Source organism: Pleurodeles waltl, chromosome 10, assembly GCF_031143425.1.
Source record: "Pleurodeles waltl isolate 20211129_DDA chromosome 10, aPleWal1.hap1.20221129, whole genome shotgun sequence".
Taxonomy (NCBI): Eukaryota; Metazoa; Chordata; class Amphibia; order Caudata; family Salamandridae; genus Pleurodeles; species Pleurodeles waltl.
In genome coordinates, this window is record NC_090449.1 from 915,421,609 (window position 1) to 915,446,751 (window position 25,143).

The following is a 25,143-nucleotide window of genomic DNA, read 5'->3' on the forward strand; positions in this document are numbered from 1 at the left end:
GTGGCTGTCCCTCTATAAAAGACTATTTTTTATATCATCTAGCCTGGAGGACTCACTGCAGTATGGGAGGGTAGTCCCTTCTGATTTTGGGGATCACAGCCGATAGAGGCAGCACTTATATTGTCCGATAGACCTAAATTCAGATTGGAGTGTGCAGCTAGGAATATTCAATCAACCACTGACGGATTGCAATTAGTCTAGAGAGAAGCTGATCCTGGCCAACTCTTCCCCAACATAATGGTAATTAAAATTTTGTAGAGGTTTGCTTAACTGAGAATGATATCGGCTGTGAAGTGGTAAAGACCTTTACCCAGATTTGTGAAAGTGTTAGGATAAAGTTAGTGCATTCCTCTTGCACATTAACCACTAAGCCTAGCTGGTTTGACCACAAATGTTAAGAGGCCAAACGTCAATTACAAAGGGCATTGTTAGCTAGACTGAGGCACCCTTCAGAGATGTCATTTTGGCATAAGGTTTATAAACATGTAACCTCCAGGAGGAAGACGGGAGTGCTTCAATCCCAATAGGACTCATTGGTTTAATCGGCAGCCAAAAAGAACAGTAAATGTTCTGGGAGGCTGTGAAGGATATGACAAGCATGAGCCAAGTAGTGACCCCGATTTCCAGCGGGACATGGGAGGCTCATTTTGCTAGAATCTAGGCCGCATCCCAAGGTACTTCACAGTAAGACCCAATCTGAGGGAATTAGAGGTATCTTTGAATGAGGTGGAAGAGGCCATAGCTCAGAGTGTTGGAGGCAAGGCCCCTGGGCCAGACAGCAGCCCAGTCGACCTCATCAAGTTACTTGTGAATGTTTACAATAGTCTTGCCCACTGCCCACTTCAGAGCTCATACATGACTTCCATCATTGTCCCAATCTTTTAAAAAGGGTGACCATCTCCCTAATCAACACTAGGCTTAAGATCCTGGGCAGAGTCTTGTACAACAGGATTAGGGAATGAATCGAGGATAATTCCATCCTGCAGCTCTGTCAGATTGGTTTTAGGAGCCATGTTGGGACTACTGACTAATGCTTAAACTTGTCACTGGTAATTGGGAAATACACAGTCAGCAAACGTTCTCCTCTGTAACTGGCTTTTATGGCATTGACATCAGCATTTGATTGCATTAACAGCTCAAAGTTGCGGTCAAATCTTCTTACCTATGGGATGGACGTAGTACTAGTGCACTTTTTAACTTACTTGCACATGGGCATGAAGGCCAGAGTTATATTAAATACAAACAGTGAGGTTACAAAAAATATAGGGGTCTTCTGGTTTTTACAGGTTCTAAGGGTAATCCAAATATCAATGTAAAAAAGAAAAACAGCTGCAGTCAACCTTGTTTAAACTGGCGAACCCTGAAAGAATGACAATAGAAAGGGGGAAGTCTAGTATGGCTGCCTATTTCAATTTGATAATGGGCAGCAGGCCAGCGCAGTACATGAATAGACCAATGGGCTGATGGGAGCGGAACTTGTTGTTTTGCTACAGGACTGGCATGATAAGACACCTGAAATGAGTAGTCGTGGATACGTTGAATGATTTTATGCTTTGCCCTTGTGATGGGAAGTCTGGGCAAACCATGACGCAATTTATATTTTTCTGCAGATATTATTCTATGTATTCTAGGCTCTTTCTGATTCCCTTTGTAAAAAGATGCAACATTTATAATCCTAGGGTACCCCTTAATTCCTTTTTACAGCTTGGCAATGATGAGGTAATTGCTCATGTTGGGGTGTTCCTGAGCGCCACAGTGCCTTCTCGACGCTCTATGAACACTGATTAAGTCAGATTGAACTATGATTGTACAGCTGTCTGTTGTGGCCATGCACAGCTTTTGATTTTATCCACCTGTTTTTATGGCTGTTTTTTATCTACTTTTTATTCATATTTGTTTGTATTTAACTGAGCATGTTTGTACTTTTATGGATACTTGTGGTATTCAAATAAAGTAATTGTATCATATCAACTATGAGAGGCAGTTAAATACTTTAAAAAGTTCAATCCTGGAGGCCTTCTGCAATAAGAATTCACAATTTTAATGTGTGTTGATGTATTTTTAAATGAACACACAGACTGTTGAATTTATGTGTTGATTTGTTTTTTAAATGAACACATAGACTATGTGTGTTAAGCTGTTTAATAAATCAGCACATGAACCCTATGAAATTGCTTACACGTGTGATACACAGAGATTGATAAATAGATTTGTTGGGGAAATTAAATATACTGTTGCAGCCACGAGAATTAAAAAAAATGTTTTGAAGTGGCAAAAAGTGCTATTTACATGAATTTCACATTGAATAAATTAAATTAGCTACAGTGTTGCTGGCTTGAAAGAAACAGTTTATGGGGAATACAACATCAGAGAATGGGGTTATTTTTCTTCGCTATTGTTTACTCTTTCAGATAGAAAACAGTATTTGTTAAGATTGTGCATTTTCATGTGTGGTACTATCACATACAATATTGTGACATATTTGACTTCTTACCTTTTGGATAATCTTATAAATTTCATATGCAGCCACCCGAGCACTGGCAACACTTTGAACATTTGGGGCAGTTTGCCCAAATGTGAATGAACCCATTGTCACTGCGAGGAAAATCTGTATAAGAAAATGAAAATCAGATAGTGAATCAAAAATGTACATTTACACATGAAAAACACAATACTTCAATTAACTGCTATATAAACAATGAGCTCTAGGGTGAATGCAGTTGCACAATTAACATCTGCCTGCAAGAAAAGTATTTAGAACAGGAACCCCACCTAATTTCATTGATCGCCCCTACCCTTTACAAAATAATGAAAAATTAGTGAAGCACAAAACACCATTCCACAAATATCTGAATGCATCAACAAATTTAAAAAGAAAAAACTGGAACACATAAATAATTTGCAATTACCACCCATACACTTTTGCAACAATAACCCATCATCTGAAAAGATCAACTTAGAATGCAGAGTGTTTTAAAGCAAGCATAGTTAATTAAACATGTTGATACTCCAGTCCAATTAACATCAAGGATGGTTGATAAAGCTGACATCCTTAGTGCGATATTCTCCCAAATCTTTGCCTTCACCCCTTCTGTTTTGCTGAATTCGTTTTCTGATATCTTTAGGATTCTATGCACTTTGGCACTGTGGACCAGTGCTAAAGTGCTTGTGCTTCTCATTCAAACATAGTAAAATTAGACTACACAGAATTAGCCCATCCCTGGTGAGTCCCTGGTGAATGATACTATCTGTACCCATGGTGTGTAAATTAAATGCTGCTAGGGGGCCTGCAACACTTATTGTGCCACCCACTAAAGTAGAATTTAAAAACAGGTCTCAGAACTGCCAGTGCAGCTTGTAGTGCAGTTTTATACTGCCATATCAATCTAGAAAAATAAACATGTTTCCATGCCTAGACCCTCTTTTTGAATACATATATGTCACCCCTAAGGTAGGCCCTAAAGGCTTATAGGGCAGGGTGCATTTTCTATAAAATGTAGGGCAACTTACAGTTTACATGTTTTACAGTGAACAACTCCTAACTGTTGTGAGGCCTGTCTCTCCCATTGACTTGCACTGGTTCACATTATTACATCTGATAACTTTGGATTGGGAACAGATAGAAATATGTTTTTTTACACTCAAATGAATGAAAGTTTAAAACACTCTTTAGTGGTTAAGTCAGATTGTAAGTCACAATTCTGAAAAAAACACTTTTGGTAAATTAATAATAATAATCCTACACAAATAGGGCAACACAATAATTTCCTGGGGAACTAAGTAAATATATGTATACACACAGATGCCCCCTGAAAGAGGATAATCATATAAACTCAGTTATTCACTTTTATGGAATTTGGTGCTATCATATCATCCAATCCTGTACACAAATTAATTGAAAACACAGTAGATAGATTGTATTTATATATATCGATATTATCAATATGATCCATGCTAAGGTTGAGTAATCAAAATAGTTTTTTAATTTTTGCATCAACAATCCACAAATATGAACACAGAATCAAGAGCATGGGCCCCCGTCAATCAATCATCACATAGAATTCATGTTTCTCAAAAGGTGATCTGCGATGCATAGGGCACCCGCCCAATCGCGCCCAATCGCTCATCAGAAGTAAGTTTCAGTTCATTCCTTATAGTAGGTCTTTATGAAGGTAAGCCCATTTTTTGGCTATCATGATGGTTGATCCATTGACATTTCAGTCTTCCAAGTACTTGAGACCACCGTCAACTGGTTAAAGAGGAACATTGATAGCCGGTGGCTTGTTTGATTGCATTTGGCCATAGCATTCATTTTTTTACATGCAGGCATAAAGTTATGATCTTCAATTGAGATTTAACACCTTTCAGATTCACAAGCATAGTCAGTTGCTTTAGGAGATATTTGCCCTCTGGTCAGCTGCATCAGATTTATTCTGGGTCCTGCTTTAAATATAAGAGGTCTTAAATGTATTTTTATATCAACACATCCTGAAGATGGTCTCTTACTGATAAGCGGTTGGATGGCTGGGTGTCGCAGCTCACTTTTTGAGAAATTCTATGTGATTTCTGATAATCAGGTGGCTGGGCTCCTAACTCTGTATTCATATTTGTAGATTGCTGAGGAAAAATTAAAAAACTGTATTGATTACTTAAATGAAGCACATTCAGTCAGTAATTCATTATTTTATTCACCAATAGGCCATAAAAAAAATAAGATACAAAACATGCTGACAAAACACAAGATAAAACAATGAATTCATTTGATACACTAGGCATATGTCAGTACTATAGTCATTTTCCTACCCACACATGCAATATATGAAGATAACTAGACAGGGGCGGAGAGCCTGATTAACAACAAAACTGAATAATCGGTAAAGGAAATGGATTAGGCATCAATCATCAATGAGGAACACCGTTTTTCTGATCTTAAAAGCTTTACAAACATAACCTAAAACAGAAGCGCAACAAAAAACAGACTCTAACTTTTTGAAGACATTGTAAATACCCAATAAAAGATCTAGAATCAAGGTGCGCAACAAAGGACGTCAAAAAATCACCCTTGGTCTACAGTAAAAAGCACAAAAGAACTTAAAATGGGCCAGGGTTTGCTTGGAAGAACCATCACAGGCAATAAGGTGGAAACCCACAAGCCTGGCTTGGGGGTGGACTGCCAAGTAGTGCAAGGTGCCCAATCTAAAGTGGGTCAAGAGAAATCTATATTACAGGTTTGTGACCGAGGTAAGATGTAGTTCTGTGCACACCACCTGCTTCAGGTCTACATAGTGAGCAACTGAATAAATTGGCTGACATTTTACAGGTCTGAATTCTAACAGAAATACATTTGATTTCACCACATTTTTTGTGCTCCTGTTAATTTCATAAAGGCACAGGAAAAAGTTGGAAACTCTAGGACTGTAAAGGTCTTTCTATCATATGCCAGCCAGGGATTTGAGGTTACGTGATCCTGTCTGAGACAATTTGTAAGAAACAATTGAGAAAAAGAAGTATAAGGTGAGGACCAAATCTTAAACCATAATAACATCGGGGTTGCCTGGACTACATTATCAATGAAGGCCAGACCAACTTCCAAATGTGTAATAATGGTGCCCATACTCCTAGGTAGAGCAAGCAGCCTACACAAATATTTGTTTTCAATTGTTTGGAGGTTTCTCAAAGAGGAATAACCACAAAATCATGCTCCATAGGTCTCCGGGACATGCACTTGCTCTTATAGAGGGAGATTAATTCATTACTGAGTCTTTTTGGGAACGTAAACATTGTGTCTATTTCCTCTTTAGATTTACTTGCTCTCTGGGACAAAAGATTACCTCAGCTCAGGTCACCAGACATCACAAGCCCTAAGTAATTAAAATTAGATACCTCAGAACTAGAAGTCCCCGCTACATTATGAGAGTGGGAACAGATCTTCTTCAGGCCAAGTCACAAAGTTCTCATACTGTCTGAAATGAACTTTTGTAAAACTCATTTTGGTCCGCTTTGTCCCACCTAAGGTGACTACCCTTGTTTTTGGAAACTTCTAGGGCAGAAGAGTGGTTATACTTTTGTAAATGAGAAGGGGCAGCACAAACTAAGACATTGGGGTTGTGGTCAATTAAATTGGAGGGGACAATAAGGGAACCCTGAATAGACAGTACAACGTTGAGGGAAAACATAATGAAATCGATTGTAGAACTGTTTTCTTTGCCAGTAAAGGTTGGCAAAATGGGATCAAGTTCATCAAAAGGATGTACATGATCTATCCATTGTGTTGTAAATGAATTTGTATACAGGATTGAATGATATGATAACACTAAATTCCATAAAAGTGAATAACTGAGTTTATATGATTATCCTCCTACAGGGGACATATCTATGTATACTTGTAGAAAGTTGGCATTTTCTTGTCCTAACCATCAGTGCCTTCGGCCAATGTTCTGGGTCAGGGTCTAGACAGTGAAATAAAGGGAGCTATTGTGTGGACAGGATGACTGGACTAGTGGGGGGATGCATCCAGTTCCACTAGCAGTTCAAGGGACTTTACCTACTACCCACACAAAGGAATCTGAAACCAGGCCTGCCTGCCTTATTCTACCCCAGAAAGATTGGAGCCGGGACAGAGGAAGGGAAGGAACTTTCCTAAACCAGATGTGTGTAGGACAAGCAGTTCCACCATACAAAGGCTAGCACCAGGTATAAACATTAAACCTCCTGAGCCATTCATCAGTGTACTCCTGGACCTGTGGAATTTACAGAAGAAGGACTGTCCTGCTGCTTGAGGACTGCCTTGATGTCTGAGAAGAAAGAGGAGATTAGTTCTGTGACATCCAGAGGTGGGCTGGCAGAGCAGCTTCAGGCCCACTCCCAAGGGTTCAGAACTGGGGTGGCATCACGTAGCAGGGTAGGACTCACAGTTCACAGAGTCCATGTACTAGTATCAAAGTTGTTGGAGCCTTCTGTCCCTTAGGATCTAGGCAGAAAGCCAGCCAGCCAACTAGCTATTGGAGTCATTCTGGGGTCATGGGTTGAACAAATGCAGGTCCAGTCCTCTTAACCAAAAAAAGCATGTAGCAGGTCAGCACAGCGGGGCAACAGTCTTTCAGAGCAGCAGTCCAGCACAGTGGCAGTCCTTTCAGCAGCACAGCAGTCCTTTTTCTGCAGAGTCCACAGGTTCAAAAGTGTACCAAAGAGTTGGTGTCTGAGGCCCAATATTTATACCAGGTCCCTAGTTTGAAGTGGCTGAAGCTTTTATAGGTTTTCCTTTGAAGTGAACAGGTTTCCTGCCTCCGCTGCCTTGGCTCCAGATAAATTACAGGGAGTATGCAGCCCTTTGTATGAAAGCAAGACAGTGCCTATTCAAGTGTAATTAGGGCTATGCCCAGCTCTGCCCTTCTATCCTCCCAGTGATGGCTCTTCTAGGCATACTTAAGCCCTCTATTTCAGTAGTGAAAAATGAATTCAAGAGTCATTTTACTACCAAGACATATGAAACTTAGAAGTGAATGCCCAGTTTTTTAAATACATTGCACCTAGCCCTCTGGGATGTCCATGGCCTACCCTAGAGATGGTGTATATGCATTAAAAAAGGAAGGGTTGGACTGAGAAAAAGGTTTATTTTGCCAGGTCGAAATGGCGGTCTAAAACTGCACATTCAGACTTCAATGGCAGACCAGAGATATGCTTAAAGGGCTACTTAAGTGGGTGGCACAATCCGTGCTGCAAGCCCACTAGTAGCATTAAACGTATAGGCCCTGGGCACAGGTATTGCAGCTTTAGTAGTAACTTACAAGTGAATTAAGTTTGCCGATTAGGTGTAAGCCAATTCAACAATGTTTCAGGGCAAGATCACAAGCACTTTAGCACTGGTGAGACATGGTAAACTGTGCAGCTATCTAAGGCCAGCAAAACGAGATCAGCAAAAACAAGAGGTGTGAAGGCAAAACATTTGTGGGGAAGACCAACCTAATATTTACAGGTCTTCTAATCACTGACATAAATCTTAAATTTACTAAATATTAATTGAATAATAAAATGCTAGAGAGGGGATTTTAAAAACTGTTTAAACAGTTTTATTAATTAAAATATTCTACTTTAATTATTAAATTATTAAACAAACATTTAGTTTGTTTGTAGAGCTCATATGCAGGAGCATTGTATTTTATTAGTTCTATGTTAATTATATTTAATCTAATCAAATGTACACTACTATTATACATTAAAATGTTTTAAATATTTTGAAAGTATTAACAATGTGTTTTATTTTTCCAGTATTTTATAAAAGGGGGAGATAACGGCCTACAAGTGAAAAGTTACTAGTAGTAACTATACACTCATAAGTTCTCTGCTAGATGTTTTTACAGGGGTTGGAGACTTAAGTCTACATACGGAAATGCAAAAAAGTGTAGATTTCTGCCCACGTGCACAGAAGTAAATTTATGGTTGTGAGATGGGTCCTATATGTTTGTAAACATTGTACATTGGGCTACTATCGTCAAATAATGTAAAACCATAACTACATATGGATGCATTGCTTATTTTCGAGGCTCATCCTAATGTTTGTGATCATTTAGTAATTACAAACAGTATATAGCATGTGTAAATAAGGTGCCTGTTGCCATCATTTGTCATCTTTTAATTAAAGTATTTGTGTTGAGTGTTTACATTGAAGTAGGTTGGCAGAAAGGGAATTGCTACAGAACTCGAGGGAATGCAATCATTTACCATCTCTTCCATAACAGCATCAAGTTGAGACAGTGATAGAAGAATTTGTTGACTTTCACAATAGATTAGGAATAGAAAGAAAATAGAAAAAGAATAGAAAAGCAATATGGTTGCAGTTTTATTTAAATCACACCACCAGGCAGTTTGATAACTATTCAAAGATATTAGGGCCATGACAATTGATTTAGCACAGGTGATATTGTAATGGGAAGCATATATTAAAATTAGCCAAATGTATGTGAGTAATTATTATATTTATATGTATGCCAATTCTGTTATTTACCTAGGATTACGGCTGTTCTCTATAGCCGAATCTGTAATTATGTTAAGATTTAAGCACCTTTTATTAAGAAGCATAATTTTGCTCCTGATGTAATTCTAAATATTATAATTTCTCTGTATACAGCAAAACACCAGAATGTATGTTCTTGTACTTACCATATCCACTCTGCCAATTGTGTAGATATCACTTTCATCCACAGTTAGTTTTGTTCCATACCATATCCCAAGTCCATAGGTTGACAATGTAAGTAACTGAGAGATTCCCATTGATAAATAAGTAGCAAGTGCCTTCCTCATGGAGAATTTTTTTGCATGATGTAAGTTGACTTCATAACTGCAATAGGCAAATGATGATTTGTTTAGAATGTTACATACTAAATCGAGAGATTATTATGCAAAACCACACACCTTTATTCCTCATAAGTATTTAAAAGTTTCAACCTTTAGAATCCAAGGGAGTCATTGGCCCTATTACAGATAATGCCTTCCCCAGGGCAGTCCTTGTGGCAGCACTTTAGAGGAAGGTGGAATGGCTCTTTGAAACAGCTGCTTCATTTTTCACATTGCAAGCAGTACCCAGCCCACATTTTAAAAAAGACAAACAGGCATCCTGTTAAAGGTGAGTGCAGTGAGTAATTACACCCGTCTGCATTCAGGAGACACCTTTTGCCCTCTTGAAGGGATTGCCCTCACAGGGTGCCCATGACCATATTGTGGCGTGGGTGCAGAGCCAAAGTGTTTCTCTCATTGGTCCTCACCTCCATGTAAATGAGGGACCAACCCTTTATGATAGCGTCTATGCTAATTGTGTTGAGACACTATCTGTATTACAGAAAGGGCTATGGACACATTTGTTCTGTCTTGAGATATCATCATCAAAGACAAAATCAGTAATAACATTAAACAAAGGCCCATATTTATACTTTTTTTGCAAAAATGACGCAAACGCGGCGCAAACTTAAAAAACACAATTATAATTTGTAGGTTTGAACTGCTTTTGAGTAAAAAAATGATGCAAATGAGGCGCAAAAAAAGTATAAATATGGGCCAAAGTATCTATATTACACTCACTTCAAATTGAAAACAATATTTACAATGTGTACATTGTTAATTATAGCAAACCACACTTTCTGAATGTTTCCTGTAGATTTTGTGACCTTTTCTGGGCCCTTTTTGCTAGTTGTAGGACTTGGTGCACTTTACCATTGCTAAACAGTAATAAAGTGCCTGTGTTTCCCCTTTAAACCATGTCTTGTACTTTGAAATTCCCTACTTTGCCTGCTTAGCTTCCTCATTAGTCCATTGTAAATGGTGCCCGAAGTGCAACTATGGCATGGCATGTTGAATGGCAAAAGTGGGATGCTGTGTATATTTACAACATCCATAAATATTGGAAACATGTTTGTTTGCCAGGAAACTCAGTGTGCTCTGGTTGGGATACTGGGTTTCTGATTGTGCTCACCCTCTGGCAGCTTGGTACAAAGCAGGCAGGCTTATCTTGAAGGTAATGTGTATAGTATTTATGCAACGCTTCAAACAGTAACACAGTGGAAACACTACAAAAAGACTCCACACCAGGTTACAAAAATATATTATATTTTTATCAATAAAACAGGAAAAAAAAAAAAAATCCAAAAGGTAGAAATCGAGATATGAATTATTAAAGAAAAACTGTGGAAGTGCCACTTAGAACCAATAATCGCCTATTTGGGTATTTGGTCGCGCTGGACTGGGACAAAGTCAAGAGTTCAGACTGCTGAGGTTGGAGCACAGGCTGGCCACAGGACCACCACAAAGAGCCCGCCAAGCACAAGTCCCTCAATCCTTTTTGCAGCAGAGATGCATCAATGTTCCCCCTGCAGTTTTGGTGTTGCTCTGCATTTCTCCATGTGGTGATGCATCGGTTCTGAGTGTGATGCACTGACTCCTAGTGAGGTGGTTCTGAATGCAATGTTCTAAGTCAATCCACACTTTAAGGTGCCGAGATGAGTTGATCTTTTCCACTCAGTGGCAGCAGTATGCTGGTTCCGAAGTGAGGCGATGAGGCTGTTCTGAGTGTGAGTCAGAGTGCAAGGTTCCTTTCCGGTCCCTGCAACAGTGATGGGGAGGTGATCCCAATCTTGCAGCAGGTGATGTGTTGGTTCTGTTACGTGCAACAGCATTGAGACGCAGATGCTGCACTTTATACTCACATCCGGGCCCTCGACTGGATCAGCACACTTGGCAGAGCAAGACTTGCGGCAATTAAAGTCGAGATGCTCTGTGTAGATTGAAGAGAAGTATTTGATGTCCTTGAGACTTCAGACCAGGAGGCAAAGCAGCAAGCCCTTGGAGTCACTTTGGTTCTGAGGATGTAGAGATGCAGGTCCAGCACTTTTAACTCCCAGTCAAAGAGGCAGCAGGCAGGCACAGCTGAGGACCAGCAAAATCCAGCAGAGTCCTCACAGGTCCACAGATGGTCTGAGAATGTTTAAACAGAGCTGCCAGATTTACCATGTGAACTAACCAGTGATTGGTGAGATTTTATCAGCAATCCCTTACTATTTTCTCAAAGCCTGCACCTCATTTTGCAGCTCCACATCTTTGCTTCTCTGTAAAATTAACCAGGGACCCCTGTTTCAAGATAGCAAAATCTTGCAGACCTGTCTTTAGCTCGTAGGTAGTCCTGGGTGTAATTTTAATTACACAGTGTAAGTAGCAAATGATGGTGATTTTGTATAACAAACTTTTTGTGCAGTTACCAAGATTACACCACTAAGCCATGTCGTAAAACGATACTCCAGTTTGGGGAGAGTGTGTAACAATTGATGCACTGAGACAATGAATTGGCATGAGTGTGTGCAGCATCTTCTCAAAGCGAGCCGCATCTTCCCAACGAGAGGGGCAGTTCCTTCAGCAGCGGCAGCCAAACATTCCAAGTTGACTTTTTACTCTAGTGGACAGAGAGGGTTAATTTTTGAGTGCAAAATGAAAATTGAAACATGAACAGCAGTTCTTCTAACGCAAGAGACCAGAAAATCAAATTGAAATTATTTTTTTGGGTTGAATTTTTATCTGAATAAGTATGATAAGGCAATTTTTGAGTGTGAAAATTATTTTAATTTTTTTATTTTTAAAGAAGAAGAAAGTTCCACAGAGTCTGCAATGCTACTGCACATACAGTAGCAACTTCCTCTTTCTGTCCTGCCAACTCCTCCTTTTTTTTTTGTTGCAAAGATGTCATAAATATGATATGATGATGTAATATGTAAGGTCATAAGCAGTTCATGGTGGGGGCGCAGGTTATAGAAAGGTCAGTAAAGAATAACTGTTGAATTTCAGTGTTTTTTGTTTTAAGATAATCTTATATGTATTATTAAAATGCCTAGCACTAATGTCATTTAAACTTTGTTTTTTTTTTTATGAGAATTTCGAGGTATTTGATAATTTAAACATACATATTATGACTATACTAAATTACAGTGTCACTTTAACCTAGATGGATGGATGCAGACCTGGCCTGTGTCCAGGTCCTATGGCCAGGCCTGAGTTTTGACCCCATGCAAGGCCTAACCCTTGCCATGCTTGGCCTTTGGCTTTGCGCAGCATGGTGTTGGGTGCAGGGCCAGGAACACAAACAAAAAAAACAGTAAGTCTCCTGAGACACTAAATCAATGAGCCTAGAAAAGCTTAATATATTTTTTTAAATCTAAGTGGAGATTTATGCTTTTCAACTGAAATGGAGGGCCCTTTTGTGGTTGTTTGTATGACTGCCTTTTGTGGGCTGAAAATGTTAAAAGAAAGACTCTGACATGTTGATGTTTTTTTTTTTACTTTCAGTGGTTTTGTTTGTTTAACATGGTTTGTTTTAACTGACATGTTCACCTAACTATTTTATTTCAAACTCTGAAAAATTAATTAATAAATATAACTTGAAAACATTTTTTAAACAATATTAATGCCTATCACTGCCACTTCCATGCTGAACAGGTCCTCCTCTCTGTCTGTAAGGCCAGTGATTCCTATACTGCCACTGGGTGCACAGAAGTCAGCGCATCAGCACATCTTTTGACACACCCTCCCAAACTACAGCTCCTGCTTTGCAAGGTTGTAAACTTTACCAGGCCTGCTGTCTGTTGCCAGCAGGAGGTGGAGTTGTGCATGAAAAACATTAGCACTGGCACTTCCGTGCATCACAAAAAATGTGGCAGGAGTTACCTTGTTCTATCATAAACCACAGAGGGTGCAAACATGGGGACATTGGCTCAGCCTGCCTCTACCATAGCTAGAAAGCACAATAGGGAAATTACACATTAAAAAGGGACCAAAAAATACGGAGTAAAAATAAACACAAGAGGAAGTGACAAACTAAGAAAAAAAGAAAATGAATTTGAAAAAAGTGGAGTGGTGGGCCAAGAGAGGGTTAATGATGATGGAGGGGTACAATTAAATTAGAAACACAAGGGATAGCTAGGCAGGAGTTGGCTGAAGTAAAACAAAACGTCTATATGCTTGTACAGTGCGGCCAACCACCTGCTCTGTTTTTTGGAGTCAAAATGTGCTTCTGGCATATTCATTTAATATGAAGTGCTGGAGGTGAATTTCAAATAATTGTGTGTACTTTTAAGGATATTTTGTGCATTTATTCAAAACTAAATTACACAAGCTCTATGCACCTCTACTCCTTAGGTGCTCCTGTATTTATCTGTTGTATCAGACAGCCTTGAGAAAGAATAGGGGAAACAATCCTTGGCATCTCCAAGTCAAAAAAGGTAGCACTAAAATGTTTCTCTTCCAACTATTCTTGCCTCACTACAGGTAGCTAATCTCTGCTAACTGGTCAGCAGCTAACACATATTGGCCCTTCCTGGCCTCAAAGACAAGCCATTGCACTATGAGCCATAGCCATTCCCAGTGAAGGATATATGTTCCAGCTCCCGGATTGTGATGTGGGGCAGAACTGATGTTAAGCCTAACATTTTTATAAAATGTATTTTCTAGCTTAAGTTATCAGAAATCTGATTTTAAAAACAATGCAGAAAATACCTTTGAAACATTTTTTAGACTGTTTGTAAGTGTGTATAGAATTCAGAGAGAGATTATGGATTCTCTTTTGGGTGTAGTTTTTATATATGGACTGACAAACAGGGGCTGAATCTAAATTTCTTCTCACTTGCCAGTGTGAATGGATGTATTTTTTAGGCTCTGGGCTAGCTGGTGACTAGGGAAACTTAGCATCCAAACATTTGAAAACTAGTCATCAGTTGGAATTCATGGTGTTGTGTTGTGGATGGTTCTCAGCATCTCAGAGTGACCTGAAAATATCAAAGTATAAATTAAAAAAAATCTATTTTCTACATATGTGTGACAGAAAACCGGAGCACTTCCATTTGATTGTCAAAGTCTTACCAGCCTAAGTTCCCAAATTTCAGCCTACTGGAATTCTGTCTCCCATGTGTGGTTGGTCGGTGTAAGTCATATCAATGGAATGGATTAAAACATCAATAACACCATATTGAATTCACATAGTCCACGTTTTGACTGGCTCTGCTCATAGGCAGTGGACCTTGCCACACAAGTAGGGTATTTTTTAAACATTTTATTTAATGTTTGATATACAAAACAAAATAGGCACATGACACCAGGAAACAGAATTCATTCCTAAGCATAAAACAATTTCATGGTGCATTACAACTCGCTGAGGTATCTGCACCAAATGGACAAAATCGGTATTAACAGGATAAAGGTGTGGTCCATAGATTGATTCCACTTAATATTATTTTAGTCCAACATCATATTGTAACTGAATCCATCTGTTGTTGCAGCAGAAATGATCTGAAGTCTTTTGGGTGAGTTTTAGGACGTACAATGTTAGTTTTATCACTTATAAGTTCATTAAAATATTTCAGACCATGAAGCCATGTTGTATGTTTCTGGGATTGTTAGAAATTAGGGGGCCTCACTTACTATGCCCTTTCGGCACACTGCGCCGCCGGGTCATCAATTTTTTATGCTCTGGTGCTGCAGTGTGCAAGCCCATATTTACAAAGCCACACAAAACTACATTGCCTTCCCACGCAACACCCATGGAACCTGAATGAATCAAATGAATTCCCAGATTTACAAGTCTGGAAATGTGTTAGATTCTTACGCCACTTAAGGGGTGGCGTAAGAATGACCCAACAGGAGAAATATCTTTATTTCTCCCAGAAATTATTTTTGTGCAGGAAGGTGTCACAAAAACAATACTTTCCACAATGCAGGCACCCTTGCACCCTTGCACCACTTCTTTCTGGTGCAAGGGTGCCTGCATTGGCACTAGGCAGCAATTTGTGTGCCAGAGCAGGGGGATAGGACAGAAATGTGCCATATCTTGTAGATATGGTGCATTTCTGCATTGTCCTCGTGGAGCAGGGTGGTGCAGCAAGGCACTAGCTGCACTGCCCTGAACCACAGGGCTTGTAGATGAGTCTCTGGGTCTCTAGTTGGCAGAGGTATGCACCCTGTCTAGGTAGGGACCGCAATTCTAGTCAGGGTAACTTAGATATACACTATAAATTAACATGTGCTCCTCCCCTGCTATCTTGGCAAAGAGCAGGCAGGCTCAACTTATGTAATAATTATTTGTACAACAAATACAGTAGCACTACAAAAAGAGTCCAGCCTAGAAAAAGAGAGAATGTTTATCTGAGTAAAACTAGCCCAAAACGACAAAAGTCCAATCAGTAGAAGTCGAGATCAGCCTGGCTGATGAGGGATGATACCCCAAAACTGGTCCTAGGATTCTTGTTTCTGGTCCAAGGAAGACCTGGACTGGAAGATTGGGTTGTACTGTTCCCATGGGTCAAGGCTGAGAGGCATATGGCTGGGTCCAAACTGGGGTGTCATGGTGTGCAAAAGAACAATGAATTTAACTCAGATCTGTGCCTGTGGGTGAGTGTTTGAAAAGTTTCCCCACTCAGTCCATCACCCCTTTGTCTTTTGTAGCACTCAGTTTTTTGGTCAAAAAAAGTTACTTGTCTGAGTGAGCGAAAAACTGTGGGGGTCATTTCAACCTCAGCAGTCTTTTCACAAGACCGCTGAGGGACCGCCGTGCTGAAGACCGCCAGTGCTGGCGGTTTTCTGCTCGCCGAATTATGACTGCTTTTCCGGACGGAGAGCCACCAGCAGCCATACTGGCAGTCGGCGTGGAAGTAGAGGTTTCTCCACCTCCACCGCCCTGTCAACAGAACACCGGTTCTGTTGACGGGGTGCTGGCGGCAGAGCAGCCCCCATGGATCCCATCCCCTTCTGGAGGATCAACAGACCAGGTAAGTTGATCGTCCGTTAGGGGAGGGGGTTGGGGGAGTTGTTGTGTGTTGTGTGTGTGCATGGGGGTGTGCGTGTGAGTATGATGAGGGGGTGTGTGACTGTGTGTATGCATGCGGGGGTGTAGTGTGTTTGGAAATGTGTGCGTGTGTGCCTGTATGAATGTCTGGATGGATGTGTGCATTTATGTCTGAATGTCGGTGTGCGTGTATGACTGGGTGTCTGTTGGCATGTTTGTTTGTGTGTGTGCAGGCATTTGTGTTGGTGCTGTCTGCATGCAGGTCGGGTGTGTGTCTGTATAGTGATGTCTGGGGTAAGGGTGGGGAGGTGGGTCCTGGCACCTTTGGGTGGTTGCAGGGGGGTGGGGGGTGTTGGCGAAGGGCTTGGGGTGGGGGTGGGGGTGGGGGTGGGGGGTGGGGGAGACCCCTATCAGTGCCAGGGAAGGGATTCCCTGGCACTGATAGTGCTTATCGCCATGGATTTTATGGCAGTGACCAAGCCTATGAAATCCATGGCGGTCAGCTGGGTCATGATACCACCAGCGGTCTTGTGACGGCCGCCGGGCTGGAGACCCAAGTCTCCAGCCCAGTGGTCGTCTCCGTCCTAGCGGTCGGTTCAGAGAAGTGGCAGATGACCATGGCGGTAACCGCCATGGTCATAATTCCAATTTTTTTAACGCCAGCCTGTTGGCGGTAAGACTGCCACTTCTCCGCCAACCGCTAGGGTCGTAATGAGGGCCTGTATTTTTAGTGGCTATAAATTTGGGCCTGAATGGGATCTACAAAATGTAGATTGAGCTTAGCAGCTCAGTGACCAAAGACAAAGAGGTTGGTAAGGATGCAGACTTTGTGTTGTGTCTTTTGAAACTTTAAAACTGTTTTTTTCTCTACCCATGACTGTTCAAATTTATCTCCTGTTTTTCTTGCAATTTGTTCTTTCAAAACTGCTTTTTTCTTCCACTTGTGACTCATTAAATTTCTCTCCTAGATTTTCTCTATACTGTGCTAAGGTATCTAGAAGGTAATCTCCCCACCCCACCCTTTGTACCGGCTAAAAATGCAAAATGCATCCTAGAGGCTAAACAAAATGTGTTTAAGAGACTGCTTAATCTGCTTTATGTTTGAATTGTGTTTGGAAAGTGTATGTAACACTAATTTATTGCTAGAAAAAGTTTTTTTTTTAAGTATGAGAAAAGCAGTATTTTTAGGAACTACAAATTGTGGATGGAGCTTGTCTGTATCTACAGAGATTCTAACTTCAGAAGCACCTCCTTGTCCTCTACACACTAGTTTGTGTTTAAGGTCACATGTTCTCTTACTGTTTGTTGCATCTGTGTTCTAACTGGCTTCTGGGGGTAGGGTTTCTATTGAACCTATGACTTAGGGCTACAGTTCTGATTGGCTGATAGGTCTAGGTTTGTGAGTGGTTCCTAGGGCTTTGGTTTCCATTAGACCCAGGGCTTAGAGTAAGAGTTTTGGTTGGTTGATAGGTCTAGGTTGTTATTTTTACCAGTACTTGGGTTTCAATTGAACTTAGGGCTTAGGGTTAGAGCTTTGACTGAGTAATAGGGCTACGGCTCTGTTTGGTTCCTAGGACTTGTGCTTTATTGGGCCTTGGGCTTAGTGTTGGCTTTGGATCTGTTGCTAGGTCAGGTTTCCTATTGGTCCCAGGCCTTAGCACTAGGGCTCTGATTGGTTAGGGTTAGGGCTAGGGTTCCCATTGGCTAAAGGTCATAGTGACCAAGGGTTATTTAACTTTAGGGCTCAGGATGTCTCAGCCTGGGCATCCAGGCTAATGGCACAGAGAACGATTGTCCATTTTGGCCTGCTGATGCCAGGTTCAATCCTAGAGCCAGAAGTGCTGCTCTTTTTACAATTCACCATCCACCACTTTAACCTATTGTTGGACCTGGCCCTTTTTGCAGGGTCATCCCCAAACTTTTTGCCTCCTTCCTCCTATTTTTCCTGACCTGTTTGTGTTGTCTTTTGAACTCTTACCACTGATAACCAGTGCTAAAGTGCATATGCTCTCTGTATAAATTGTACTGTTGATTGGGTTATCCATGATTGGCATACTTGATGTACTTGTGAGTCCCTAGTAAAGTGCACTAGAGGTGCCCAGGGCCTGTAAATCAAATGCTACTAGTGGGCCTGCAGCACTGGTTGTGCCACCCACATAAGTAGCCCTGTAATCATGTCTCAGACCTGCCACTGCACTGTCTGTGTGTAGAGTTTTAAACTGTAAATTCAACTTGGCAAGTGTCCCCACTTACCAGGCCTAACCCTTCCCTTTTCCTACACATAAGACACCCCTAAGGTAGGCCCTAGCTAGTCCCCTGGGCAGGGTGCAGTGTATGGTTAAGCTAGGACATATATTAATGTGTTGTGTATGTCCCGACAGTGAAATACTGCCAAATTTGGTTTTCACTGTTGCAAGGCCTATCTCTCGCATAGGTTAACCTGGGAGCTACCTTTAAACATGGTTAAAGCATAGATTTCCTTTGGGAGCAGATAGACATGTGGAGTTTGGGACCTCTGAACTCATAATTTAAAAATACATATTTTAGTAAAGTTGGTTTTGAGATTGTGTGTTTGAAAATGCCACTTTTAGAAAGTGGGCATTTTCTTGCTTGAACCATTTTTGTGACTCTGCCTGTTTGTGGATTCCCTGTCTGGGTAATGTTGACAGTTGAGCTGTTGGCACGTCTCTCAGACGGTGACACAAAGGTGGCTGGGGTGTAGCCTTCATAGTCTAACGAGCCATCTGTGCTAGGAGGGAGGGGAGGAGTGGTCACTTGCACCTGAAAGGGCTGTGCCTGCCCTCACACACTGCAGTCTCCAGCCCCCTGGTGTGTGTCTGAGGCCTTGCCTGGGCAAGGCAGGATTTCACAAACAAGTGAGACTTTTCTTTGAAGTAAGCCTACTTCAAAGGACAAAATGGGTATAATAAGAGGACCCAAAACCACGGACTTTAGACACTTCTATAGGTAGACACTCTACCTCACTGACACTTCTGGACATGAAACCTGCTCGTGAAGAATCCCTGAACCAGACCTGCCAAGAGGAACTGCCTGGCTGTCCAAAGGACTCACTGGGACTGCTTTTCTGAGAAGGACTGCTACCTTGCTGTTGCCCTGCTGCCTTGATGCTCTCTGGCTGTGCTGAGAAGTTCTCTCCAAGGGCTTGGATAGAGCTTGCCTCCTGTTCCCTGAAGTCTCAGGACCAAAAAGATCTCACTCCTGCAACTGGACTCCTGGTGCGGCAAAAATTTGATGCACAGCCTGCTAAAAATGACTCAGAGCCTGCCCCGTGGTGAGAAATTCACTGCACGCCGCACTAGAACGACGCAGTCGGACTTTGCAAGGAAAAGATCGACGCAGTGCCTGTGTAGCGACCGGAACTTCGACGCGCGCCCCACCGGATTGACGTTCAGCCGACCAGGGATGACACCGCCCGACTTCCAGAAAGGAATCGATGCATCGCCTGCCGTATGGGAGAAATTTCCATGCAGCGGCCACTGGATTGACGCAGCACTTGTGTCTTCGCTCCGCAAGACCAGGATTTCACGCATCATCCCTGGGGTGCCAGAAAACCCCGCAACCTGAAGAGGAACCAAGTCCGCGCATCAGAAATCGACGCAAAGCCTTCCCCTGTGTGAAAAATAATTACGCAAGTCAGTGTGTGAGCGGGCAAAACCGACGCACACCTCCCCGTTTTCCATACATCGCCTCCTCTGCGGTCCCTTGCGGAGACTTTGAACGCGAACCAGTGACATTTATTTGTTCTTCAAAGACTTAAGACACTTTGTATCACTTTTACAGTGATATTTCAATGTCTACTTATTGCATTTTAATTGTTTTGACCTGCGTCTTATCAGATAAATATTATATATTTTTCTAAACACTGTGTGGTGTATTTTTGGTGTTTGGTATATGGTGTTATTGTATGATTTATTGCACAAATACTTTACACATTGCCTTCTGAGTTAAGCCTGACTGATCAGTGCCAAGTTACAAGAGGGTGGGCACAGGGTAATTTGGATTGTGTGTGACTTACCCTGAATAGAGTGACGGTCCTTGCTTGGACAGGGGGTAACCTGACTGCCAACCAAAGACCCCATTTCTAACACCTATCGACATCCCAAAATTCAATAGCACGGTCTCAGCAAATGCACACTACGAATGTACAACCAACAAACCATAATCACACTTAATATCTCAACAACCACAACAAAGCCCTGCAAAGCACATCTATACACCCTGCCTCACACAAAACACCACTCTGTCCAATACCACTACAAAATCGACACATAACCAACCGAACACAAATACACACAATACTTAACCTAAATTCCTACAAACACATTCTTCCTGTTCATATACAAAAACAGCTATACCCTCTACTTACTCCTAACAGAGTCTTTTACATCACCACCAAACCTATACGCAACCCTTCTTATATCAACCACCAACAACACCGTCCTCTTCTTTCTACCAAAAACAAACAACTAAACAATCTTTACACTCCGGTCCACCACACATATTACCTATTCCTGCTACCATATTTAACATAAGCACTCATAACCCCGCCCATCCCTTCTCACACACTGCATATACTCTCCCCTAATGCATATTGCCTTTCCCTTTATTACTCCACTCACCAACAATACTTTACATCCAAATCCTTCACAGAAATTCACTACATCAATATCTCACCTCATAACTTCACATAAACAAAACATAACACACACAAGAGCACATCAAAAGGACATCAAAATATCACACACACAACCACATTCTTTATTCCGTCACAAATTAGAAACAAACACCCACTCCTAACTTTATGGTTACACAAATAATACAGATCCTAAACAATCATTACTCCCAAATCTTCTATCTTCACCAACACCTACCACAAACACCCCAACACAACAACACTCATTCACTCACCTCTCTTCCATTGTACAGTTTAGAGCCTTAAAACACGACCTACATGCTCCACCACAACCACTAACCCATACACCTTCCACAGACACAAAACAAATAATATCCCACTCTACACAACTTGCCTTGTAAGCAACAAATATACCCTACAAAAACAACACAGCACACTACCTCCCTCTCAACTACCATCTTCAGCACTCACACTCATCGACCAAACAAATTGCCTTCTAAACTTGCTAAATGAGGATTACAATACAGAGCAAATAACATTAAGGCTATCTTCATACAGTTAATACAAGCACTAATAATACAAGTTCAAAGAGTACTACTGAATCCAATAGCAAAGTCACACAGCCACCAGAACACAATCTCCAGACTCCCTACTAACAAAAGGCTCAATCACCCTCATAAACAATCACCAATTGTATGGCCTATTCACTGACATACAACCTTACTTACTCTTCATAACTGAATCATGCTTGGGAGATGACAGGACTCCATTGAGGCATAAAGCCATTATTCCAGGCCATCAAACTGTCACACAAAATCTCAGAGGCAAAAGAGAAGGTGGAGTAGCTGTTATATTCAAGGAAACAATAAATCTCACCAAATATTACAACAATCCCATACCAAATTGTGAGGCCCTCATGACCAGATGCAACCCAACGCTCACTTTGTACTGCAACTTTATCCTTCTTTACAAAGACATAGCAATGCAACATTCCCACATTCATTTACAGTCACAGATTTAAACCTTATGACACTACACACTACCTATGCATTATTGGTGACCTAAACATATGGTTTGATAAACCCAACATACTGCATCCAAGAACTATCGTCACTGGCCTAGATATACTGAACCTGCATCAGATCATTCAAAAACCCACACACATTGTTGGCACATCCCAGATGTCATCTTTGCAAATCCAGAACTAGTTTCTGTTTCAAAGGATTATTCCAGTCACATGGTCAGACCACCATCTGGTAGTTTTCCCACTCAAAACATCATAAATAAACACACCTAAGGCCAACATGCATACATCCACCTAACAACCGGTGAATAAACTCAATTTTGAAAACTTGGAAACATAACTAACTTTCAACACAGATCTAGACACAGTGATTTCTGGTCAAAATATTTATGAGGGGCTCCAGGAAGTGCTCAATATCCTAATAACACAAATAACAGGAAAATAGGACAAAAGAAAAGCGGCACCTTGGAAAAATGCAGAAGTAAAAAAGATAAAACCACAAATTACAAAGCTGTAATGCACTTGGCTCAAACCAAATATCAATCAAGACAAAGTTGCTCCTACACAAACATAATAGAATATGCAGGTCAACAATCAAAAGAGCAAAAAAGGTACTATTCAGACAGAATTCATAATGATATATGAGCAAATAAAGAAATGTTTAACATTCTCACTGAATTTCTTAATCGTAAGTGCACAACAGGAGCTTATTCCATGTTTTAACTAGCAAACTGGCAAATCATTACAGAACCTAATCAGACATGTTGGACTCCTATTTAAAACAAAGAACTAACCCATTTACAACACTCCTTTCCAACAGTAGGCTAACCCTCCCCTTGTATTCTTTCAAACAACTATCACAAAGTGAATTTATGGATCTGGTCAAAGCAAGCCAGCCGGCTTCCCCTCTGACCTGTGTCCACCACAAATCTCCAGGAGCATTCTTTTAACTACCTCTGATGCCACATCAGTGAGAAAAATCATCAATAATTCTTTAACTACGGGAATACTTCAAGAAGATTTAAAAGAGGCATACATATGCCCATTATTAAAGAAAACAAAACTGGACCCTCATGATCCAAACAACTATAGATAGTTTAGAAATTGACCTTTCCTGGTCAAAATGGTAAAAAGAGCTACATTTGCCCAGATGTCAAAATTCATTAAAGAAAACTGCATACATTCTGATTTCCAAACAGGATTCTGTGGTTGTACGACGGAACACCGACTTCCGAAACAACGAGTGCCTTAACAACGAGGGCGTAACACCGACCTCGTTGTTACTACTAATGCCTTTACCACGAATGCCTTAACAACGATATTGAGTTGTAAAGGCATTCCTGATAAAAGCATTAGTAATAGGCACCATTGATCCTGCATCCCTCACCCCAACCCCCACCCCAAAACCTAAAACCCCTGAACCCCCACCCCCTCCCCAAAACCAAAAACGCCCCACCCCCCAACCCCGTCCCAAAACCTAAAACCCCCTGACACCCCACCCCACCCCAAAACCAAAAACGCTCCACCCCCACCAACCCCGCCCCAAAACCTAAAACCCCCTGACCCCCACCCCACCCCAAAAACGCCCCACCCCCCAACCCTGCCCCAAAACCTAAAACCCCCTGACCCCCCCACCCCCTCTCCAAACCAAAAACCCCCTGACCCCCCACCCCCACCCCAAAACCAAAAACTCCCCACCCCCCAACCCGCACCAAAACCTAAAACCCCCTGATACCTCACCATGCCCCAAAACCAAAAACGCCCCACCCCCCCAACCCCACCCCAAAACCTGAAACCCCCTGACCCCCCACCCCTCCCCAAAACCAAAAACGCCCCACAACCCCCAACCCCACCCCAAAACCTAAAACCCCCTGACCCCCACTCCCTCCCCAAAACCAAAAATGCCCCACCCCCCCAACCCCACCCCAAAACCTAAAACCCCTGACCCCCACCCCCTCCCCAAAACCAAAAATGCCCCACCCCCCAACCCCGCCCCAAAAACGCCCCACCCCACCAACCCCGCCCCAAAACCTAAAACTCCCTGAACCCCACCCCTTCCCCAAAACAAAAAATGCCTCACCCCCCCAACCCTGCCCCAAAACCTAAAACCCCTGACCCCCCACCACCTCTCCAAACCAAAAACGCACCACCCCCCCAACCCCACCCCAAAACCTAAAACCCCCTCCCAAAACCAAAAACGCCCCACCCCCCAACCCCGCCCCAAAACCTAAAACCCCCTGACCCCCCACCCCACCCCAAAACCAAAAACGCCCCACCCCCCCAACCCCGCCCCAAACCCTAAAACCCCCTGACCCCCATCCCCGCCCCAAAACCAAAAACGCCCCACCCCCCAACCCCACCCCAAAACCTAAAACCCCCTGACCCCCCACCCCCTCTCCAAATCAAAAACGCCCCACCCCCCAACCCCGCCCCAAAACCTAAAACCCCCTGACCACCCACCCCCACCCCAAAACCAAAAATGCCCCACCCCCCAACCCGCCCCAAAACCTGAAACCCCCTGACCCCCCACCCCCCAAAACCAAAAACGCCCCACCGCCCAAACCCCGCCCCAAAACCTAAAACCCCCTGACCCCCTCCCCAAAACCAAAAATGCCCCACCCCCCCAACCCCACCCCAAAACCTAAAACCCCCTGACCCCCCACCCCCTTCCCAAAACCAAAAACGCCCCACCCCCTGAACCCCACCCCAAAACCTAATACCCCCTGACCCCCCACCCCCTCCCCAAAACCAAAAACACCCCACCCCCCCCAACCCAGCCCCAAAACCTAAAATCCCCTGACCCCCCACCGCCTCCCCAAAACCTAAAACGTCACACCCCCCAACCCCACCCCAAAACCTAAAATGCCCCACCCCACCCCACCCCTAAACCTAAAACCCCCTGACCCCGCACCCCATCCCCAAAACCTAAAACGCCCCACCCCCGCCCCAAAACCTAAAACCCCCCACTTACCTGAGTCGTCCCCTCGTAGTCTGCGTCGTCCTCCTCAGCCGACTCCCTTGTTTGTACCTTAACCACGCATGTTCGTTGTTCAGGACATGCGTAGTTAAGGCACAAAATAACGAAGTTGTGATTAAAAAAAGCGTTGTTCCGCTTTCGTTAACCAAGACTTCGTTATAAAAAATTCAGCATAAAGG

General features: G+C 42.3%; 1 protein-coding gene across 3 annotated transcripts in view; it reads right to left on the reverse strand.

The window, feature by feature from the left end:
* Positions 1-25,143, reverse strand: part of LOC138262023 (ATP-dependent translocase ABCB1-like) — a 935,493-nt gene that overhangs the window by 642,560 nt on the left and 267,790 nt on the right. For all 3 annotated transcript variants that reach the window (XM_069211682.1, XM_069211683.1, XM_069211684.1), the window contains 2 exons: positions 9,160-9,337; positions 2,495-2,608 (listed from right to left, as the gene is read on the reverse strand). In XM_069211682.1, the coding sequence (XP_069067783.1) occupies positions 2,495-2,608; positions 9,160-9,337 (292 nt within the window). The remainder of the gene's footprint in view (positions 1-2,494; positions 2,609-9,159; positions 9,338-25,143) is intronic.